Source organism: Panthera pardus, unplaced genomic scaffold (assembly GCF_024362965.1).
Source record: "Panthera pardus isolate Hobbes unplaced genomic scaffold, ASM2436296v1 HiC_scaffold_12, whole genome shotgun sequence".
NCBI classification, from domain to species: domain Eukaryota; kingdom Metazoa; phylum Chordata; class Mammalia; order Carnivora; family Felidae; genus Panthera; species Panthera pardus.
In genome coordinates this window covers 105,095,976-105,119,710 of record NW_026526677.1, presented here as the reverse complement: position 1 = coordinate 105,119,710, position 23,735 = coordinate 105,095,976, and the positions used below count along the sequence as shown (strand labels likewise).

Genomic DNA, 23,735 nt, shown 5'->3' with positions numbered 1-23,735 from the left:
TTCCTTCACTTTTCAGCACAAGTGGAAAGTAACCAAACAACTCTACAGAGCACGCAGAGCTATTTATTCAGTTAAAGATAACAGGGCAGCTGCAGATGAAAGGGGAGGTCCTTAAAAGGTCGCAGACACCTTGCCCTTCTTCTATTTTGGTGACATCGATAGAGACAACCTGTAGCTAATTATCTGCTCCATAGAGACGAAGCCGTAATGGCAGAATGTAAAGAAAAATGAAAGCCCAAAGAAATTCTGTGCCACAAATGCAACGCGACAGGCACTGCCATTGCTACCACAGCAATTCGGTAAGCATTTTACACAACTCATCCATTTCCAATATAATAAAACAATCTTGCTCTTGTCAATAAGTAAATTATAGTAAGTAAATTGACGCCCAAGGTTGCATAGTTAGGAAATGGTGGAACCATATTCCAGCCCACGTCTGCCTTATTACAAAGCCCATACTATTCCCACCAGGATGAAGTGAAAGCTCCTGATGTCAACAGATGATAGCACACCTGTGACTCCCAGGGGTTATTCATCTGTTCCTGATACCCTGCCCACAGAGTTCTATCCCATCCTGTGGACCTCTGTACCAGTAGCAGAAATGGGCCTTACAAGAAATGTTAAAGGGACTTCTGTAAGTGGAGGGTAAAAGCCACTTTTGAAGTATGACAATTATGAAAGGAAAAAATTTCATGAGTAAATGCAAATACAGCAAAGGTAGTAATCACTTATAAAGCTAGTATGAAGGCTGAAAGACTAAAGTAGTAAAGTGAATTATATCTAAAAAAATTAGTTAGGGAGACTCAAGATAAAAGGCTGTAAAATATGCCAGTGTATACATAAAACGTGCAGGGAGGGTAAAAATTAAGCTCTTTTAGGTCTTTAAACTTAAATGACCATCAAGTTAATATACATTGCTGTATACTAAGGATGTTAGATAGAGGGAGTGCTGAACTTGACAGGGTCCCAGGTTATTATTTAATACTAAAATTATTGACAATGGCGATTGATCATAGTGCTCAATTCCCACAGGCAAGTATTAGGTACCAAGTTCTGTCACCGCAGCCTAGTTGTATCTCCTACAGAGACCTCTTCTCATTTCACTCCAGTGCAGGTCCCTCCCTGCCCCTACCTAGGAGTGCTACGATAGCATCCTAACAGGGGTCTCCCATTTCAAATTCATCCTATACAACACTGTCCGGTTAACTTTTTTCAAAGATTTTAATGTTTATTTTTGAGACATAGAGGCAGAGCACAAGCTGGGGAGGGGAAGACAAAGAGGGAGACACAGAATCTGAAGCAGGCTCCTGGCTCTGAGCCATGTGCACAGAACCCGAGATGGGGTTTGAACTCAAGAACCGTGAGATCATGACCTGAGCTCAAGTCAGACGCTTAACCAAATGAGCCACCCAGGCGCCCCTATCCAATTTTCAAATGCACTATTCTGTGTTGCCTCCTTAATCAAAAATTACCAGTTTTCCTATTGCCTGCCAAATGAAGTACACTTTATTCTAGCATTCATTTCTTACATCAACTAAATCTGGCCCTAACCTACTTTCCTAATCTAATCTCCCACTACTTCCCTATACACATTTACATTCCAACTAACTAGCCTGAAAAGTGCCCCAGATGCTTCCTTATCTGTACCTCTGCCTGGAATGCAAGTCCTCTGTGGGGAAATAGGATCTACTTACATAAATAGGTTAGAAAAACGCTTAGGGCATGAAAACCACCACCACGGAGTGAAAACGCCTGAAGATAGCTAGTAAGATATTGTAATGGGATCACGAGTAACTTGTTATATACTTGCAGGAAATTACATACCATCTGACACCAATATACTATTATACTTTGATGACAAACTCCACTTGCCCCCCCAGACCCTTTGCTTCTTACACACACAAGTTAATCATTACTATCTGATTGTTTTCTTCACGTTTACCACATGTGTAAGATCTTGAGCGCTCAATAAATACAGAGATGAAAGGCCTGTTTGGGGATCTTGTCTCCTCCTGGATGTTAGCCTCTCTTGTGTTCAATTCTGCATCCACTCTCTTGCTGGACAAGAGAGAACTCCATAGTCTGTGACAGTCCTCCTTGCCTAACAGTCCTCCTGTCACATCGCTACTCTTGTTTTAAGATCCAGCTCAAATGCTACCTTGTCCATGTACTAGGCACCATTGGGGATAGAAGCAAGCTATAAATCACATTACCTGCCCTCTATTCACTTATAGTGTATGTAGAAAGCTAAGCAATAAATGTATCCATAAGAGATCTTTGTTCTTTACCCCACTCCCCAAACTGTTATGCCAGTTTTCCCATCCCCGTTAATGATACTTCTGTTCTTCCAGATCAAAAACCATAGTCAGTCCTGCTTGATTCCTGTTTCTTCAGCCCCCCACCCTTCACCCATGCACATGTAGTTCATCAGCAAATACTTTTAAATATTACTCAATCCAACAACGTCTTACCATCCTGGTCCAGGTCACCATTATCTCTGGTTGTGTTACTGTAATAACCTCCTAATATGTTTCTTGGCTTCCATTCTTGCCTTCCCACATGTTTTTCTCCAAATACAAGAATAAGACAGTTATTTCCTACTGAGTTTACAATATAAGTCCAATCTGTGGCGACTAACTATTCATTAACAGGAACATCCATTAATTAATATTAGAGTACTCCATCATTCTGTAGAGTCCTGGGCTGAGCCAATGGGCTGAGCCGATCTCCCAGTGTCTCTTAGAGATGCTTGTAACAGAAGCCTCCAAAATATAGGAGGACTAAGCTTACAGTTGAGAGGCTACTAATGAAGAAGACTAGTTTGCAAGAAAGAACAATGGCAGAAGGAAAATGGGCTTTAGAGTCAGACCCAAGTGTGAACTCTAGTTAATCTGACATTAACTAGTTCCATGACTTCAACAGTAGTCAACCATGGAATAAATATTATAATAATACCAATACTAATTATGGAGCCTTTCAACTTACCCAAGCTAATAAATGTTGGTCTGACTCCAAAAACCACTCTAGTAAGTTGATGTAATGATGTAATACAATAGGGTTAAAGGAAGAGGAATTAGCAGTGTGGAAAATATAAGACACTCAAATTCTACTGCATCTTCAGCAACAGAGCATCTAAAGTACAAGACAGTTTTGTTGTATTTGTTTTCCTAGTCATTTTTCAACATCAAAATACTGTAAACTCCAAAGGTCACCAGTCACATTATAGTCTGTTAAGTTTAAGTGACAGAGCCACAAGTTTCTTTTTTACTTTTTAATATTTTTAATTTCTTTTTATTTTAGCGAGACAGAGTGCATGAGCAAGGGAGAGGGGCAGAAGGAGGGAGAGACTCTTAAGCAGGCTCCATGCTCCACGTAGAGCCTGACACAGGGCTCGATCCCATGACCCTGGGATCATGACCTGAGCCAAAATCAAGAGATGGATACTCAACACTCAACCCACTGAGCCACCCAGGTGCCCTGAGCCACAAGTGTCTCTAGAATCAACCAACACTGGCCAAAGTCACAAGGTTAAAGATTCTACAAAAAACACAGTTCAGAAAAGACTACTAGTTATAACTTGGTCTTTTTCATTGGCATCTGCACCCATACCCACAGCCACGGGGATCACTCTGGAAAAATGAATTTACTAAACTACCGAGGTATTACATGTAGTCTTTGCTGAATCTCTTTCCTAAGCTGCGACTGCATTGATGACACCTGTTGCTGGGGGAGGGCTTTGTCACACGTCTGGTAAGTCAATCTATAGCAGAGACTGACCTGTTGAGTCTTTGGATGCTGAAAACGACTGAGGAACTGTATGGATATGACAGTGTCCCGGGACACTGCTCGGGCCACCGTGTGAAATTCTAGTTCATCAAATCCTTTCTTCTCATCTAACCAAAAACTAATATCATGAACATAGCATGGAGGATACAGGGAGTAGCTTTTAAAGGGTTCTATACTCCCAGAGACAAAATTTTTCAGGAAACGGTGATCAAAGGTCCACAGCATCCTCCAGTCAGAGATGCCCCAGACAAGCATGGCTAGTAGGTCCAAGTTCATAGACACAAACATAAAACACTGGTCTTTGTGCATAATGCCTGTAGCAGATGTGACGACAGACCCAATAATCAGAGCCTTGGCACAATCTGGGCCAAAATTAGGACGCTTCACATTAATAATATACTCTTTGCCATTTGGTTGAAAGACAAATTCCACTGAACTGCTCGGCTGAGAGCCCTCCAGCAATGTGTGGGTGAGAAGGCTATCAAGAAAACCCTTCAGGTGCTCCAGCAGTGACTGAAGACAACCATCCTTCAGATTTTTATTAAACCCGATGACAAATAAAGTCTCATGAAATGCTGGCATTGTGAAAGGCAAGATGCGGCACTTCCGAAAGACAGGTCCGCTGAGGATGTGCAGGGAACCTGGGACAAAGTCTGGTGCTTGGATGACAGCCTGAACATGAACTAGGAGAGAAGGCCTAAGGCAGACCGTGGTTCGGCCATAGCTTTCTTCATGAGCTTCTTCCTTACTGTCGCTTCCTGGATCCTTGAGAAGGCTAAGTTCTGAAAACAGCGCCAGAAAGTCCTCCATGTCTTGTGTTGTCCCATCAGTCAGGGACTCAGAATTTGAGTCATCTTCACGGAGACTAATCCAAAAGGCAGCTGACAGAATGTCACAGTTCCAGGAAGTGAGAGCACTAGTGCTTCCCTGTGGCAGCAAAGGGAAGGGACACTTCAGCCTTTTTAGAGGGAAAACTTTGCCCAATTCCGCAATGAGTTTCTCATTAATGGTTCTGACAGGATGACATGAAGGTGCTTCTAGGAAACCTCTGTTTAAGCACACATAAAAATAACTTTTTAAACTTGAAACAATAAAGAGTTAGAATGGATCTAAAATTAAAAGCACAAATAGCACAGAAAAGAATTATCTTTAAGGTGATCCTGAAAGCAAATAAAAAAAACCATCTACCATAATAAATAGAGATATCACGTGCTTCAGACCTCTGACAGCCACGATCCCGATGATATACCACAAAATGTGACAAATTTTCATTCTAAAAAGGTTTGTGTAGGGCCAGACTGACAGGAATTCATAGCATCAACATCATTAACAATTTATATTGCATCCATTCAATATACAGTTGCCATCAAAGCAACGGAGATACAACTAGAGACAGAAGTAACTTCTGGTAAAACAGCAGGTTACCTGTTCAGCTTTCCTACAAGTGCTTCTGGTTCTGGAAAGGAAAACCACCGGCCACCCACTTTGGTCCTGAAGATTCTGGGCTGTGAATCTTCAAAGGGTAAGCTCTGGGTGAAGATATGGTTCAAAGCACCTTCTACATGAAAGGACTTATCTTGACTCCTGGCAAAAACAGTCACCAAGTATGGAGTCAGTGAGTCTTTTCTCTTTCTTTCTCTTCTTTCTTTCTTATTTATTTATTGCCATTTTTTAAAAAGCAAGTATCTCTAGGGACCAAAGCAGGAAATTGGTAGGGGAAAGTCTGCCTATGAGATTTTTTTCATTATTAGTGAAAGAAATGAAAAAGGCTCAGACCTCTGTTATTACTTACCTATATCCAGTGCACTTGTACCCTGGCACAGCCTCACAGCTGAAGGGATGCACGTCACTTAAAATGAATCCCCCCAGAGCTGCCATGGCAACTACTTGCCAACTGTTATGCCATTCTCTTGTGGGCTTATCAGCAGGAGTCCCACCTTGTCCTCTACACAATGCCACATAGACTTCTCCTTCCGGTGCGAGAACATCTTTACAGCTAACGGGGAGGAGGACACCAGCATTTTATCAAAACCAGTTTAAATTACCATAGGAAATAAGCTGTATACACATGCTTTGGCTGTGAAATAATTAAAATCCTATCATATCTATTTACAAAGGTCCACAGACTTCAAACCTGCAAAGGAAGCAGCTGGAAGTAAGAATGTAAAATCACTGTTCAACTCATAACTGATACTCGTGGCTGACCAGGGTATTATCTGGCTTTGTATCCGCAGTGTTCATCATAAACAGGTCATAGAAAGGTCAATATCTGCAAAGTTCCTATACACGATTCATTTCCCAGTTTAGAGAGTTGTTCTTGTAAATTCACTTCCCTTCCTGACTATTAAAATTCTATACTTCAAATACTAACTGAAAATCTTGGCTCTGTGAAAAGTTTCTTGACAACTGTGACCTCCCCCCACCCCCAGAGACCTCCAATAGTATCACATGTTTTGGTAGAATAGTGTAAAGCACAGTTTTTAGTTCACGATAATTTGAGGTAGTTACCATTAATATCCTATCCTGTTGATGGATGAAGAAGCACAAGTATGTAAGGATCAAGTAAGCTTACCCCAAATCACACAATTACTAAGAGGTGGGTGGGGATCTGAATCCAGGCAGTTTGGCTCCTAAACCCATGCTTTTAGCCATTACATTATACTGGCTACCGTTATTTTGCATTATCCAAAATAGGTGATCCTCCCCTTACAGGCCCAACTACTATTTGTACTTTTATGTAACTTTCAGGGTTATATGCCTGCCCTTCCAACTAGATTGTGGATTCCTTTGGAGCTTTATTTTCTCTCTAAACCCATCATAGTAACTTACACACGTATGCCTTATTTCCCAAACTAAAATGTTTCCAGTGCAGTAACTATGTAATGTACATCTTCAACATGTTACTTGTGAGTGCTCTCATTTCCTCACCTCTGGAAAAACTTGGCAAGCAGTTCCCTGTTCTTAGCAACTCCAGCTTTGCGTCCACAGTGAGGAAAATTAAAATAAATCCGATCAAACTCCCTGTGGTGCAGTTCAAAGGCATCTGCCAGCTGGGTGCAGTCCACACCAAAACGCACCTCAGTACCTGGCACAAAATACAGACAGGAAGATGTCTCAAGGCCTGAATCCCTCCCTAACGTGAACCGTACAAAACAACCCAGGTGGAAACCCACAGGCTGCTTTTAGGTAACCGGACGCTCAAATGCAATTAAACGCCCCGCCCATTCCACTTCCGGCCCGGCCGGCAGCGGGGCGGGGCTTCGCGGAGGGGTTTGCTTCGCTACCTCGCTCGCGCAGGCGCTGCAGATTCTCCTGGGCCACCGGATCTCCGGCCAAGTCGGCCGGGCGCTGGAGGCAGGTGGCGGTTACACTGGTGCTGTCTTCCAGGGTCTCGCTCAGTGCCGCGGCGAAGGAGAAATTCCCCTCCCCAACCAACAGGAGGCGCCGAGGGGCCATGGCCTCAACGTGCTCCCCTCTCGCGTCCTCCGAGGCGCCAGTTTCTTACGTCACTTCCTGTGGGGGGGGGGGTGGTCCCCGTCGGGCCGCCTCTTTTTGCGTCGCTGATTGATGATGCGCCGGCAGCGTCTAGTGGTTTTGACAAACTGGTACAGCGACTGGGAGGGAGGGGGATGAAATAGCTTTGAGCGCAAAAGTTAGACACGGACCACCCTGTCTCCTCATTCCGCACACCCTTAGGAGTGTCGCAATAAATGCCTTTTAGCCCGAGGCTGCCCTGAGCGACTTCGTCACATCTGCATGAGGTCACAAGCAATCACTAGCGCAGAGGGGCAGGCCCGGGGCGAGGCGAGTTCGGAGTGAAAGAAGCGCGGCGGGGCTGAGGTCGAGAGGTTGGGCTGTGTCCTGCAGGTTACTGTCAACAGAGGGTTTTATAACAGCCTTCCACTCGTCCGAAATGGCTGCTGCTCACTCTCTCTGCTGCTCGGGATTTCTCCAGGTGCTTCTATCTCCTACCTTTTTTTCATTCAAGAAATACTGAGTGGCTGTTACGTGCCAGACCTTGATGGAGGCTAAACACATGGGTGAATAAGGTGTGGCCTATGATTTCACGGAGCTTGTAGTCTGGCGGAGACTGCACGGCAAAAGAGGCAATTCTGCTACAGCGGGAAGCGATGCTATGAGTGGAGTCACCGAAGGTTTTAGAACCTTACCGAGTTCTGGGATGAAGTGGAAAGATACCCTAAAGGAAGTGAATTTGAGTTGAAAGCTAAGGGGGAAGTGCACCTGACCTGGATAAAGAGAACTGAAGAGACAGAAGGAACAATATATGCAAAAGATAGAGATGTGATAGAGAAACACATTAGTTGAGTTTGGCTGAAATGTAGTTGGAGGGAGAGTGAGTAGCAGGTGAGACTGAAGCGTTAAGCAGGGGCCAGGTCATATAGAACATCGTAAGCCATTTTAACAGCCTGAATCTTATTCCGAAAACAGTGGCCAGCCACTGAAAGATTTTAAATAGGAAGAGGACACAATAAGACTTTCATTTTCACACATTCTTCGTTCCTGTGGAGAAAGGATTGGAGAAGACCAAGGCTGACGGCAAGGACATCAAATAGGCAACTGTAGCAATAATGGTGACAAGAACTGGTAGTGATCTAAACTGGAACTTGGCAGTGGGGATGGAAGTGAACTGATTAAAAAATCAGTTAAGACTTAGGTACTGAGTGGATGTAAGGGCTTGAAAGAGGAATCAGTCAAAGATAAGCCTCAGGTTTGGGGCCTAGACAACTGAGTGGATGGTGATGTCTGTCCTTATGGCCCCAAGGACAGTGTCACCTTGGTCTACAGTCTGAATACTAGGCTTGTCAGACTTTGTGGGACCAACTACTCTTTAGTCACCATGCTGTTTGTTGACATCAGTGCATGCATCTATCTTCACCAAGGCCCGTAGTGTGAGGGCAACTACCTTCAAAGTTGCAGTATTGGCTTTGCCCCTGCGTGTGGAAAAGTGGCTCGGTGGATTGTAACTCCAAAATCATGGCTTCCTGGCCATGGTGATCTGGATGACCTACATTCTTTCGTTGCTTGGAGAATGGGAAGTGCCGGGTTTGGTGATATCTCTTCCTTCAAAAAAATGGAAGAGCTGAATAAGATTTTCTATCACTGTCCTATGAAATCTTCACACAACACAAGCCACTCAACATCAAAATGGTCTTCAGCGAAGGTACTGTCTTGCCCCCAAGTCAAGGGACCACAGTCACCTTTTGGCCCAAAATAAAAATGGCTAGGCTTTTGCTTCCTCACAAAAAACTGAAATTCAGACATTAGTCATCTGATATGTGCAAAGCACTGTTGACTGGGAGGGCAGGTGTGAAGGGAGAGGGTGTGATAATAAGATACAGGTCTTGTCCTCAAGGGATGTACACGGTTTAGCATAGGATATTCAACACAAACTTCAACACACATTTGAAGAACTCTAAAATACGGTAGAAAGTTAAAGATATGAGGATATCATTGTGTGTGAAACAAAGGAGAGAGAAGTTAACTTGAGGAAAGACATCATGGAAGAAGTGGCATTTGGCCTGAGTCCAGAAAGAAGGAAGCTATCACTTATTGAACATTTGTTGTGTTACCTAGTTTTCTAACTCTCACTTCTGCCTGTTCTCTGACTATAGCACTATTCTCTGTCCTTAAACTCTTACATCTCAAAATCTCCTGAACATTTACCTAGTTTTCCATATATATTGGGATACTGAAGGTTTTCCTCTTTTGAGGGTGCCATTCAATATACATAGCCCTCTGTTACTTTTGATTGAAAAGGTAGGTCAACGGATTCATGGACCAGGAAGGAAAGAAACAGAACCACAACTAAATTGGGAGAAGAGCACAGATCCTTAGTAAGGTGTGCTTATGTTATGCTTGGCTGTAGGTGAGAAAGGGATGAATGCCTTTTCTGTGCCCTAGTTTATGCAACTATCTTTTCTGTTTTTGCCTTTTCCCAGAGACAAGCCCTTGCCTATTTCTTTGCAAACCCACACTATGGCAGCATCATTAATGCAGACGGCCATGCTGAAGTGTGGACAGATTGGAATAGTATGTCCAAGTTTTTCCAGTATGGATGGAGATGTACCACTAATGAGAATACCTATTCAAACCGTACCCTGATGGGCAACTGGAACCAGGAAAGATATGACCTAAGGAATATCGTGCAACCCAACCCTTGGCCTTCCCAGGTAATCTAAGCTTCCCCTGTTTCCTTCCGTTAACAAAAGAAATACCAGTGGCCGTTTTAGAGGTAGGAATCTGATAACTTCCTTGCTGAGATCTCTGAGGCTTCTCTGTTCATTGAGGTGGTTGGGAGTGGATAGCAGTCTTCAGCTGGAACTCCTATCATATTTTACTATGAAGTAGAATATTAAAGTAATAAAAGAAGGGGTACTCTTTTTCTCTTGATTCTCTTTGACTTTATTCATCAACATAAATATGTGTCTTCTGACTCAGGCTGTCTACCTGCATTTCATTTATCTGCATCTTGCCCTGGAATCTTTCCTAAACACACAAACACATAAAGGACATGAAAGTTAGTAGAATGTAGACTGACAACGTATAGACCTCTAGTCAATCCAAAATATAACAGACCCCATTAGGATTCATGTCATTGTGTCCTTTATTTCCCAGTATTAGGTGTAGACTCCTGTATTTTTAATTGATTACCTTTTCTTTCCAGTTTGGACACTACTTTGAAACAACATATGATACAAGCTGTAACAACAAAATGCCACTTTCAACACATAGTAGGTGGACTATTCTTTACAATCCTTATATTCTCAGGACCTAACTCAGTGCCTGGAACGTAGAAGAAACTCTGATGAAAGTAAACTGAGTGAGTGAAGAAGTGAATGACTGAGTGAATGATTTCTCTCTTTTGTCAGTTCTGACAGGACTCCCTAGACTTCCTTCTCTCAGAAATAAGAGTGAAGCCAATTACTAAGGCTCCTCGTTGTTGACTGATTCCACTTGACCTTCCTTCTCTTTTCTCTTCCCTCAGGATTTAAGCGAGAGCCTCACTCGTTCCCAGGACATCAACCTGAGCTGGATCCTCCTGGATACAAATGCACAGAAAAGTCAACTTATATGACTAGCTACTCAGACCCTCAAATTGGGCATGACTCTGCATGTGTGTGGGATCCTAATAACTGCCGACTTAAGGAGCCAGGATTCTAAGAAGGAATAAGAGGCTTCATTTTTCCAGAATAGATTGTAGGAGGGAGCATATTCTAAGCACAACTAAGAATCTAGCTGATGAGAGCACAATTTCACAATCTGAATAAAGAAAGCACGGAGAATATTCCCTACCCCCTTTTTTGTTTGTCCTAATCAAGATTTAAATGTCAAATTTAAGTTCGTTGCATCTGCTCTTAGGTCTACATTACGAGGTAGTAGGAGAAGATTCAAAATAAGTATTTCAAATCTGCAACCACTTTGCTCTTCCCTGCCTTCCATTCATGGCAGACCTGCAAAATCCAGCATAAGGTTATGTCTGGCTAGATGCTTCCTGAATGTGAGCCTGGCATTCACAGTCAGTGTAACTTCTTTGTGACCTTAGTGAACATCTCCTCTTAAGAACTAGAAAAGGAAAAACAACTTTTTAAAAATATTATAGTGAATTTAAAACGTGCAAAATTAGAATAGTCTAGTGAACTCCCATCACCCAGTGTGCACAATTTGACCAGTCTTAACTATTCCTATCTACTTTATCTATTTTTTTAAATTAATTTTGGAGCAGATCTCACAAATTATATCATGTTGTCTGTCAAGATTTCAGTATGTATCTCAAAAAGATAAGGACTGTAGGTTTTTTATTCCTTCACAGAGACCATCACAGAAACCTCCTCATCAAACAAAGCTGAGTTTCTAAGCCTGCAGCAAACAAGAGCAAGTTGACAAAATCTTGGAGAGAATTCAAAAGGGGAATGTTGTGAGGGGTAGGGGGTATCTTTAGAGACTTGGGGTTACTTTAAGATGGGTCTTGCAAAGCGGGAACTGGTAGGGATTGAGACAAGATTTGGGACTAGTCCAGGGTTAGTGTGCACAGGGAGGAAAGAGTCTACATTTTAATACAGTTAAACTTACCAATATTTTACTTTTTTATTTTGTTTCCTGTTTATTATGACAATATAACATATGGGAGAGGTCTCCCATATATTTCCTCCCAAACCTTAATTATTTTATGTTACAGACACAGATATGGAATTTACATCATATGTGTATATGTATATAGTTAGGTCGTAACAAAGTTTCATTTTTTTCTATGTGACTGTCCAGTTTTCCCAGCATTAATTATTGAAAAGACCATACTTTCTCCACTGCTCTCCTGTGCCATTTTTATTGTAAATCAACTGTGTATACTTAGACCTCTTGCTGGCTATTACATTCCATTGGCCTGTCATTGCATATGCTAGCTTAGCCACAATGCCTCTCTATCATAATTATGATAATTTTGTAAATCTTAATATCTAATAAATCAGATAATTTCACCTTGTTTTTCTTCAAAAGTGTGTTAGTTATTTTTAACCCTTTGCAGTTCTATACAAATCTTAGGATCAGCTTGTCAAGTTTCACAAAAAGATGCTGGTAAGGTATTGGTGGAAACTGCATTGCATTGTTGAATTTGAGTTATTCTGTCTTATTAATTCTAATAATTCATTGGTATGTGTTCTTGCAATATTAATAATATTTGGCACGTGTTTTTGCACATATATGTGTTATATATTCTATTCTGTTTCCTGTGTATCCAGTATGTTTTTTAATTTGTGGTAAATATATATATAACATAAACTTACCATTTTAACTATTTTTAAGTGTACAATTCAGTGCCATTATGTATATTCACAGTGTTGTACAATTATCACCACTGTCTATTTCCAGAACTTTGTCATTATCCCAAACTGAAGCTCTGGACCAATTGAACATTGACTTCTCATTTCTCCCTTTTCCTAGCCCCTGGTAACTATTGTTGTACTTTCTGTCCCTGAATTTCCACTTATACGTGGAGTTATGTCACATTTGTCCCTTTGTGTCTGGTTTATTTTGTTTAGTATGTTTTCAGGGTTCATCCATATGATAGCATACCTTCCTTTTAAGACTGAATAATATTCCATTATGTATTTACTACATTTTGCTTCTCCATTCATCCGGTAGGGATACTTGGGCTGTTTTCACCTTTTGCCTATTGTGTGTAATACTGTTATGAACATGGGTGTACAAGTATCTGTTTGAGTCCCCACTTTGAATTCTTTTGGGGATACACCCAGAAGTGGAATTGCTAGCTCATATGGTCATTCCATGTTTAACGATTTGGAAATGCCCAACTGTTTTCCACAGTGCCCGCGTTTTTTTTTTCCAGTCCTACTAGCAATGCACAACAATTCTAAGTTTGCCACATCCTTAACAACATGTAGTTTGTTCTTTTGGTTTTTGTTTTTATAATAACCATCCTAGTGGGTGTAGAATGGTCTCTGTTGTGGTTTAGATTTACACTTCCCTAATGGCTAGTGATCTTGAGCATCTTTTCATGTGCATTTAGCTATTTCTTTGGAGAAATGTTTATTCAAGTCCTGTGCCGTGCCCATTTTTGAATTGAGTTGTTGGCCTTTTTGTTGTAGGAGTTCTTTATATACTCTGGATATTAATTCCTAATCAGATATAGGATTTGCAAAAATTTTCTCTACCATTCTGTGGATTGACCTTTCACTCTCTTGATGGTGTCCTTTGATACACGAAAGTTTTCAATTTTGATGAAGTCCAATTTATCTTTTTTTCTTTTGTTGCCTAAACTTTTTGTCATATCCAGAAAATCATCACCAAAGTCAATGTTATGAAGTTTTTTCCATGTTTTCTTCTAAGATTCTACAGTTTTCACTCTTATAATTAGATCTTTGATCCTCTTGGAGTTAACTTTTTTTTTTGAAAGAGAGAGAGAGAGGAAAGGAGGGGTAGAGCTAGAGAGGGAGAGAGAATTCCAGGCAGGCTCCACAGTGTCAGCTAGGAGTCAAATGCCAGGCTGGAACCCATGAACTGTGAGATCATAACATGAGCTGAATCCAAGAGTCAGACACTTAACCAACTGAGCCACCTAGGTACCCTGAGTTAACATTTTTTTTTCTTGAGAGAAAAAGAGGTGGGGGGGGGGGGCGGGTGGTCAGAGAGAGAGGGAGAGAGAATCCCAAACCGGCTCTGCACTATCAGTGCACAGCCCAATATGGTGTTCGATCTCACAAACCATGAGATCATGACCTGAGCCCAAATCAAGAGTCAGATGTTTAATCAACTAGGCCACCCAGGCGCCCGCTGAGTTAACTTTTTCTATGGTAGTAAAAGTCCAACTTCATTCTTTTGCAGGTGGATGTCTAGTTATCTTAGCATCATTTGTTGAAAAGACTGTCTTCTCCTTCCCCTTTGAATGGACGTGGTATCTTTGTCAAAAACCATTTAACCATATACATGACAATTTATGTCTGGCCTCTGTATTCTATTCCATTGGTCTATGTATCTATTTTTGTGGTGATACCACAGTGTTTTTGATTACTGTAGTTTGTAATAAATTATAAAATTGGGAAGTGTGAGTCTTCCAACTTTGTTCTTTTTATTTATTTTTTAATTTTGAAATTTTATTTAAATTTTAAAGAGAGAGCGTGAGCGGGGGAGAGAGGCAGAGGGGGAGAGAGAGAATCCCACCGAGCAGGCTTCACACTTAGCATGGAGCCCGACACAGGGCCTGATCCCATGACCCTGGGATCATGACCTGAGCCAAAATCAAGAATCTGATGGTCAACCAACTGAGCCATCCAGATGCCTTTGTTCTTTTTAAAGATTATTTTGGCTATCCAGGGTCCCTTGATATTCCATATGAATTTTAGGGTAAATTTATCCACTTCTAAAAAATTATTGAAATTTCTGTCGGGATTGAGGTGAATCTGTAGATCAGTTTATCTAGTATTGATATATTAACAATATTAAGTCTTCTAATCCATGAACATGTGATGTCTTTCCATTTATCTGTGTCTTTAATTTCATTCAGCAATGTTTTATTGTTTTCAGTGTGCAAGTCTTTTGCCTTTTTTGTTAAGTTTATTCCACAATATTTATTTTATCGTTTTTTGATGCTATTGTGAATAGAATTGTTTTCTTAATTTCCTTTTTGGATTATTCTTTGCTAGCATATAGTAATGTAGCTGATTTTTGTGTGTCAGTTTTATATCCTGCAACTTTGCTGTATTTGTTTATTAGTTCTAGAGGCTGTGTGTGTGTGTGTGTGTGTGTGTGTGTGTGTGAAATCTTTAGGGTTCTTTACATGTAAGATCATGTCATCTGTAAACAGAGATAATTTTATTTCTTCTTGTCCACTTGCAATGCTTTTCTTTTTCTTGCCTGATTGCTCTGGATAGAACTGCCAATAATATATTGAAAGAAGTGGTGAGAGTGGACCTTCGTGTCTTGATCCTGATGTTAAAGGAGAGACTTTCAGACTTCACCACTGAGTATGATGTTAGCTATGGGTTTTTCATATATGGTCTTTATTTTGTTAATGTAATTTCCTGTTATTCCTAGTTGAGTGGGGTTTTTTTAAGTTTATTTATTTATTTTGAGAGAGACAGAAAGAGTGCGAGCAGGGGAGGGGCAGAGAGAGAGAAACAGAGAGAGAGAGACAGAGAGAGAGAGAGAGAGAGAGAGTGTGTCAAGCAGGCTCCACACTGCCAACACAGAGCCCTATGCAGGGCTCAGTGTCACGAACTTTGAGATCATGACCTGTGCCAAAATCAAAAGTCAGATGCTCAACCGACTGACCACCCAGGTGCCCCCCTAGGTGAATATTTTTATTATGAAAATATATTTAATTCTGTCCAATGTTTTTCTGCATCATTTGAGATTATCATGGGTTCCCCACCCATTCTGTTCATGCGGTATATTACATTTATTTTTATATGTTGAATCAACTTTGCATTCCAGGAATAAATCTCACTTGGTTGTGGTATACAATCCTCTTAATATGTTGCTGAATTCAGTTTGTTAGTACTTTGTTGATTTTTGTATCAATATTCACAAGAGATATTAGTCTGTAATTTTCTTTTCTTTTAATGTCTTTTCTAGCTTTGATATCAGGGTAATACTGGACTCACGGGATGAGTTAAGAAATGTTCCTTCCTCTTCAATTTTTTTGAAAAAGTTTGACAAGGATTGGTTTTAATTATTTGTTTGGTAGTGAACCCATACCATCGGTGAAGCCATCTGGTTCAGGGATTTTCTTTGCTGGGATGTTGTTGTTATTGATTCCATCTCCTCATTAGTTATAGAAATATTCATATTTTCTATTTCCTCATGATTCAATTTTGGTAGATTGCTTCTAACAAATGTATTAATTCTACCTAGATTTTTTCTAGGAATTTATCCATTTAATCTATGTTTTCCAATTTGCTGGCATACTATTGTTCATAGTATTCTTATAATCCTTTTTATTTCTGTAAAATCTGTAATAATGTATGTACTTTTTTTCTGATGTTAGTAATTTGATTTTTCTCTATTTTCTCAGCCAGTCTAGCTAAAGGTTTGTCAATTTTGTTGATCTTTTCACCAGAACCAACTTTGGGTTTCATTGATTTTCTCTATTGTTTTCTATTCATTTTATCTCTGCTCTAATCTTATTTCTGTCCGTCTGCTAGCTTTGGGACAAGTTGGCTAGTTTTTCCTGGTCCCTTGCAAAGTAAAGTTAGGCTATTGATTTGAGATCATTTTTCTTTTTTAATATATGTGTTTACAGCTGTAAATGTCCCTCTTAGCACTACTTTCATTGCATCCCATGAGTTTTAATATAAAATGGGTTTTCTTTCCCATTTATCTCAAGGTACTTTTAGATTTCTTTTATGATTTATTGCTTAATCCAATGGTTGCTTAAGAATGCATTGTTCAGGGGGCGCCTGGGTGGCTCAGTCGGTTAAGCGTCCGACTTCGGCTCAGGTCACGATCTCACGGTCCGTGGGTTCGAGCCCCGTGTCGGGCTCTGGGCTGATGGCTCAGAGCCTGGAGTCTGCTTCCGATTCTGTGTCTCCCTCTCTCTCTGCCCCTCCCCCGTTCATGCTCTGTCTCTGTCTCAAAAAAAAAAAAAAAAAAAAAAAAAAGTTAAAAAAATTAAAAAAAAAAAAAAGAATGCATTGTTCAGGGGTGCTTGGGTGGCTCAGTTGGTTGAACATCTGATTCTGGTTTCAGCCCAGGTCATGATCTCACCGTTGGTGAGTTTGAGCTCTGCGTTAGCTAGGACCTGTCAGTGCAAAACCTGCTTGGGATTCTCTCTCTCTCCCTCTCTCTCTGCCCCTCCCTCTCTCCCTGTCTCTCAAAATAAATAAATAAACTTTAAAAAAAGAATGTGTTGTTCAATTTGTGAATTTTCCATTTTTCCTTCTGTCATTGATTTCTAGTTTCATTTCATTGTGATTAGAAAAGATATTTTGTATGCTTACAATCTTTTAAAATTTATCAAGACTTAGGGAGCCTGAGTGGCTCAGTCAGTTAAGCATCTGACTCTTGATTTCAGCTCAGGTCATGATCTCACCGTTCATGAGATCAAGCCCTACATCAGGCTCCACACTGACAGCAAAGAGCCTGCTTGGGATTCTCTCTCTCCCTCTCTCTATCCATCCCTCCCCTGCTCATGTTCTCTCTCTCTCTCTCTCTCTCAGTCTCTCTCCCAAAAATAAAAAAATAAATAAATAAGAAAATTCTTAAGGCTTGCTTGCAGCCTAATGTATGGTTTTTCTTGCAGAATGTTCCATGTACTGAGAAAAATTGTATAATTCCTTTGTTGTTAGGTGGAGGGTTCTGCCACCCCTTTGTAATTGCCTCTAACTCCCCACTGTCCAGCCAAGCTGCAGAGAACATCCCATACGGCCCTTTATAGATGTGTGCAAATTATCCACATGCTGAATTTCTGGCTAATGAATTAATGGTATATCTAAATTGACTGTTGTCCTCAAGAGTGACTGTGCTGCCCACCCATCCACAAGCAGTGCCTGAGGTTCTATGTTGCCTTATCTCTGCCAATACTTAGCATTAACCAACTTTCTATTTTTTGCGAAGCTGACAGGCATGTAAAGTAGTGGTTCTCAACCGGGAACAATTTTACCCTTCGGGAGACAGTTGGCAATGTCTAGAGACATTTTTGATTGTGACAAAGCTGATATGTCTACTATATCCCCTGAGCAAATGCCAGGGGTGCTACTAAACACCCTACAAGGCACAGAGGAGTTCCCATGACAAAGGATTATCTGGCCCCAAATATCACCAATGCAATATTGAGAAAGCCCATTGTAAAATGATAGCTTATTGTTGCTTTGACTGGCATTGCACTGACTGCCAATGATTTTCAGCATTTCTTTGTATTGCTTATTAGTTCCCACTTCTGTACATTTCCTTTGTACAGTCTTTGTCCACTTTTTTTTTTTTTTTATTGGAGCAGCTGTCCTTTTCTTGGTTTGCAGAGGTCCTTTGTATATTCCTGCTACCAATGCCACTAATCTCTTATGAGTTTTAGAGATTAAATACATTTCCCTTTCTGTCAGCTTCTGTGGAGGATTAAAGATGGCCACAAATTCTTTGACACTCCTCTCATTAAAAGGTGGAAGTCTATGCCCCTTCTTTTTAAACGTAGACAGAATCTGCAACTGCTTTGACCCCCAAAAATATGGCAAAAGTAATACCATGCAGGTTTCTAGGCCCAGGCCTTAAGAAGCTTGCACTTCCTGTCTTGTGGAATACTCCTTCCTGGAGCCCTGAAGTCCAGTCACCTGATGGAAACACCCTATAGAGAGGCCTTCAGACTACAAAGACAGAGAGAGGGGCTCAGCTGAGTCCAGCCTTCTAACCGTCTTTACCAAAGCATCAGGAAAGAGGGTTAAGCCATCTTAAAGCCTAAATACCACCAACTGACCCCAGTCAAGGTCATGAGGAGCTCAAGAATTGCCTAGCTGAGCCCTGTGCTATAAATAGTAAGGTCTAATAAAATGATTGTTAAGCTACTAAGTTTTGGGATAGTTTGATATGCATGAATAGATCACCAGAACAATATTCTATAAATTAAGATTGTAATCTATAAACTTGTGGAACTTTCTTATTGGTTCTAATAGTTTGTCTATTGATTCTGTCGGGGTTGTTTTAGCAGATGATTATATCATTTGCAAATATCTGCCAATATGCCCATTCTCCTGAGTTTTATTTTTTTTATTTAAATAATTTCATATTTATTTTGTCCATATTGTTATTTACTTTTTCTGCTTAAAAAAAAAGAAACAAACAAACAACTACCATCACTATGTAACAAAGAGATTGCACTCTTAGTAACAAAGAGATTGCATCACTATGAACTTACTGTTCTATCTTGTCAGGAAGTATGTCTCTCGTTTACTCTTTGACCTACCACTTTCCTGAAACTGTATAGCAGTGAAAAGTTTTGCTAAATCTAATGGATGCTTCAGCTCATATGTTACTTGACTTTTATGTTCTGTATTTGACAATCCGCCTGACTACTCCCTTCTTCCCTTGGTGTCTATGATATCGTGCTAAATGCTTTTTCTCCTATCTTTCTGAGACACCTCTTTGTCTCTTTTATAGTTCATCTTTCTCTGCCTATCCCTTACATTTGTCTTTCCAATGATTCTGTTGTTGACTTTCCCCACAACTCTTTTTGGCTAACTCTAGATGATACTATCAACACCCAGACCTTCAGCTCTCACCTATGTGCTTCCATATTCCAAAGCTCTGCTTCTATACCAGATGCTCTCCAGAGCTCTGAATATACATACCCAACTACTTACTGAATATCTCCATTCAAACTCCCAAAGGCCCACAAACTCACCATACCTACAACTGGACTCATAATCTTCTGTCTCAAATTTTTTCCCTCCTAATGTATTCCATATCTGGGTGAATTCAATAGCCCTCTTTTATGTATCTTAACCACTCTTTCTTAGTTTTAATATTATATACTATATAATAAGTTTATCCAGTTGTCAAAACCAGAAACCAAGGAGTATTTTGGTTCCTCCTTTCTTAACCCATTCAAACATAGAGAGCCTTGTAAACTCTACCTCCATGTTATGTTTTGATTAAGTCTCCCTTTTTTACCTCTCTGTTGCCTTTTCCATGCTCCAGTTTTCCCTTATTTCTCATCCATTCTGCTGTGAGACCCTTTTGGTTGATAGCTCTAATTTCTATTTCAGTCCCCACATATCAATCTCTATAGTGTTCCCAAAGTGACTCTAAAAAGACAAAGTTGATCACGACACTCGCTTGATTAAAGCCCTTTATTGACTTCTATTTCCCTCAAAATAAATTCCAAAGTCCTTAGCAGAATCCTTTTCTAACTCCCTTGCCTTGTCTCTCACACAGGCCCCCGCCTCATACATCTGATGCCCTAACCAAACCTGAATACATGGGCACTTCATGCTCTTCACTCTTCCTAGATGTATTCCCTTTCCTTTTCACCTTGCGAAGTCGTATAAACCAATGATACTATCAACTTGCTAAGTCTTATAAACCACTAAGAATGCAGTTAGACACCCCCTTGGATGGCTGTAACCAAAAAGATAGATGATAGTAAGTGTCGGTAAGAATACGGAGACATTAGAACCCTCATATACTGCTGGTGGGAATGTGAAATAGTGCGGCTGCTTTAGAAAACAGCCAGGTGGTACCTCAAAAGGTTAAACATTGGGGCGCCTGGCTGGCTCACGTTGGTGGAGCAATCTACTCTTGTTCTCAGGGTCATGAGTTTGAGCCCCATGTTGGGTGTAGAGACTACTTTTAGAAAATAAAAAATAAACATGTACCCTGTAGTGAATTGTAGTAATGTACCATAGGAAGTGTGGATCTAATGGTTTAAAAAAAAAAAAGGTTTGGGGCTCATGGGTGGCTCAGTAAGTTAAGTGGCTGACTCTAGGTTTTGGCTGAGGTCATGATCTCCATCATGAGAGCCCTGAGTCAGGCCCAGAGTCAGACTTTGTGCTTACAGCATGGAGCCTGCTTAAGATTCTCTCTCTCTCTCTCTCTCTCTCTCTCTCTCTCTGCCCCTCCCCTGCTCAAGCACACATGCACATGGGACTTTCCCCCCACAAAAACAAATAAACTTTTAAAAAAGTTTAAACATAGAGTTATCATATAATCCAGCAATGCCACTCCTAGGTATATACTCAAAAGAAATGAAAACATATATGCACACAAAAAACCAGTAGTGTTCATAGCAGCAGCATCAATAATAGTCAAAAAGTGGAAGTAACCCAAATGTCCACCAGCTGATGAATGGGTAAATAAACGATGATATCCGTGCAATGAAATATTATTTGGCATTAAAAAGGAATGAAGTACTGATATATGTAATGACATGGAAGAAACTTGAAAACATTACACTAAGGGAAAGAAGCTCGTCACAATGGAATACATATTGTATGATTCCACTTACATGAAATGTCCTAAATAGACCAATCTATAGAGACAACAAGTAGATTAGTTGTTGCCTAAGGCTGAGGGGTGGGCATTGGAGGATGACGGCTAATGGGGGTAAGGTATCCTCTTGGCTAATGAAATGACCTAAAACTGGTTGTAGTGATGGATGCCCAACTGTGTGAATATATGAAAAGCTATTAAAGTGTACACTTTGAATGGGTTAATAGTGTAGAACAATATCTCAATAAAGCTGTTAAGAAATTTTGATCATGGGTAACCATCTCCAATATTCCTTGCATGTCCAGGAAATATATTCCTTTTAAAGGACCCCATAGCAGACATTTTAAAGAGACATCATAGAATCTTGAAAAGATGTCTTAGAATTGCCCTTTTATTTGCCTGCTGTCCTACTCAATTCTTAATTCCTTTAGAGCAGACATGTCTTATTTTTGTACTTAGCGTATAGTGGGCACTCAAATATTTATTGAATGATTAAGCATTGTCAATTTCCAGAACAAAGATCAGACCCAGTGAAATATTCAAAATAAAACATAAAGTATGAAATAGAATTTTTCTAAACAAGAAAATATGTATTACCTCTAAACCAGTAGTCAAAAACATCCATCTGGTCTTCTAAGTGTTATATCTTACTGAAGTTACATGCATTTATTATACATTATTTCCTAGAATTATTCTATAAAAAAATGATAGTTTAAAAAAAGGTAGGGGTGCCTGGGTGGCTCAGTCAGTTGAATGTTGGACTTTGGCTCAGGTCCTGATCTCACCATACATGGGTTCAAGCCCCATGTCAGGCTCTGTGCTGACAGCTTGGAGCCTGGAGCCTGCTTTGGATTCTGTGTCTCCCTCTCTCTCTGCTCCTCTCCCACTCATGCTCTGTCTGCCTGTCTCTCTCTCTCTCTCAAAAATAAACATTAAAAATTTTTTAATAAATAAATAAATAAATAAATAAAGGTAAAGCACTTAGTACAGTGCCAACCACATAGTAAGTGCTCAATAAATATTAGTTAATATTAAATAAATAAATAAATAAATAAATGCTAGTTAGAATTGCCTCAACAGACCTGTAGCATAATTCAAATATGAATGAAACAGAATTATGGATGAGCTAGCTTGTAAAACTGAGGGAAAAATCCTTAAATATACTGGACTAGAAAAGTCCTACACTAATGACAATGAACAGCCATAGCAAAAGAGGGAATCTGGAAAAGAGGAACAATAAAGAACTAGTCTCACTTGAGTCCAGTTAAATTGCACCAAAAAACTGACCCTACACATTTTGAACAAATTTGTCAAAAACATAAATATCAAGATCTAGTATGCAAAATATGATTTATTTAACACCAAGTCATTAAGATTATGTTTGCTTGAGAAATCTGGTAATCCACTAAAATGATTAAAGTTGACACATGGTTTCCAGGACGTTCTCAGATTTTTACACTATTTAATTCAGCCTCTATCAGTTAAGATTTTTTTGCGTACCAGTAACATAAAAGCATTGTCAAAATAAATTAAACAAAAATAAGGCATAAGACATTCTGAAGTAAGGAAGGTCTAGAGCTGGCCAATTTAGCAATGCAGTGACCCATCAAGAACCTGGAGTCCTGCCACCTTCTTGCTCAGCCATCCTCAGCATATCATGGATGGTCCCTCATGGTTTCAAGATGCTTACAGCAATCTGAGTGCCACACCATCATGCTCCAATACCCGAAAGAAGAAGAAAAAAATATCTCTCCTTCCCACTTTTCTCCCTTTCTCTCTTTTGGTGAGTCTTTTTAAAAACTCAAAACCTCTTCCAGAAGCACCTCCAGCAAACTGCCCTCCTGTCTCATTAGCCATAATTGGGTCATGGCCTTTTCAAGACTAATCTTGACAGAGGGAAGGGAATCTCCATGATTGGCTTGGGCTAATCAAGATAGACCACCTGGGGCACCTCGGTGGCTCAGATGGTTAAGCGTCCAACTCGTGATTTGGGCCCAGGTCATGACCCCACATCATGAGCATGGGGCTTCACACTGGTTTGGAGCCTGCTTAAGATTCTCTCCCTCCGTTCCTCTGCCAGTCCCCCACTCATACTGTCTCTCAAAAAAGGAAAAAGATAAGATCACTTGTGGCTGGAACCGGCTGGAACCAAGCTGGAGCTTGGGTTCACTTTCCTGAAGCACATGGCGAGGAAGTATATGGTGGATACCTAAACCAACTGGGGAGCTGTTGGCAAGACTGAAGGTGATACATAGGTTGGTCAGACCCCCAAGAGTGTCTGCAACACAGCCACAAAAATTAGCTGGCTAGACCATGGCATTTCTGACTATTAGGAAGTTGTTTTTCAGGAGGTAACATTTTGAACCTGTATAGATGTGCAATTTATATCGTCCTAGCTCCACACCCCTGCATCATGAAAAATGTCGGCAACTGTTTTGTGTAGAATATTTTAAAAGTGTGGCCAACCTCCAATCTGTAGGCATTGTGGAGGCAGGAATCTC

At 40.4% G+C, this 23,735-nt stretch overlaps 2 protein-coding genes across 5 annotated transcripts; one reads left to right on the top strand and one right to left on the bottom strand.

Moving 5' to 3' along the window:
* Window positions 1–43: 43 nt before the first annotated feature.
* FDXACB1 (ferredoxin-fold anticodon binding domain containing 1) lies at window positions 44–7,357 on the bottom strand. Its single transcript, XM_019469198.2, has 5 exons — window positions 7,071–7,357; window positions 6,715–6,871; window positions 5,579–5,782; window positions 5,212–5,370; window positions 44–4,834 (listed from the first exon to the last, which is right to left on the bottom strand). The coding sequence occupies exons 1-5, from the start codon at window positions 7,240–7,242 to the stop codon at window positions 3,652–3,654; spliced, it is 1,875 nt and encodes a 624-aa protein (XP_019324743.1). The 5' UTR covers window positions 7,243–7,357; the 3' UTR covers window positions 44–3,651.
* Window positions 7,358–7,387: 30 nt separating this feature from the next.
* Window positions 7,388–12,279, top strand: CFAP68 (cilia and flagella associated protein 68). Of its 4 annotated transcripts, none has more exons than XM_019469200.2 (4): window positions 7,397–7,741; window positions 9,747–9,977; window positions 10,472–10,538; window positions 10,793–12,279. In XM_019469200.2, exons 1-4 carry the CDS (start codon window positions 7,700–7,702, stop codon window positions 10,966–10,968), a joined length of 516 nt encoding a protein of 171 aa, XP_019324745.2. In that variant the 5' UTR covers window positions 7,397–7,699; the 3' UTR covers window positions 10,969–12,279. The 4 variants fall into 4 exon arrangements, with proteins under 4 accessions (XP_019324747.2, XP_019324745.2, XP_019324746.2 ...); XM_019469199.2 differs by lacking the exon at window positions 7,397–7,741 and adding an exon at window positions 8,586–8,968; XM_019469202.2 differs by lacking the exon at window positions 10,472–10,538 and having other exon boundaries at window positions 7,388–7,741.
* Window positions 12,280–23,735: the final 11,456 nt, after the last annotated feature.

What these genes read in the sequence shown, in the direction of transcription:
- FDXACB1 (XM_019469198.2), bottom strand. Translation starts at nt 7,242, where the DNA reads ATGGCCCCTCGGCGCCTCCTGTTGGTTGGGGAGGGGAATTTCTCCTTC. An exon ending in CTTGCCAAGTTTTTCCAGAG is followed by an intron (nt 5,783 to 6,714) that starts GTGAGGAAATGA and finishes CCTCCCCGTTAG; the next exon opens with CTGTAAAGATGTTCTCGCAC. An exon ending in TACAAGTGCACTGGATATAG is followed by an intron (nt 5,371 to 5,578) that starts GTAAGTAATAAC and finishes TGTTTTTGCCAG; the next exon opens with GAGTCAAGATAAGTCCTTTC.
- CFAP68 (XM_019469199.2), top strand. Translation starts at nt 8,837, where the DNA reads ATGGGAAGTGCCGGGTTTGGTGATATCTCTTCCTTCAAAAAAATGGAA. An exon ending in CAAAATGGTCTTCAGCGAAG is followed by an intron (nt 8,969 to 9,746) that starts GTACTGTCTTGC and finishes GCCTTTTCCCAG; the next exon opens with AGACAAGCCCTTGCCTATTT. An exon ending in AATGCCACTTTCAACACATA is followed by an intron (nt 10,539 to 10,792) that starts GTAGGTGGACTA and finishes CTCTTCCCTCAG; the next exon opens with GATTTAAGCGAGAGCCTCAC.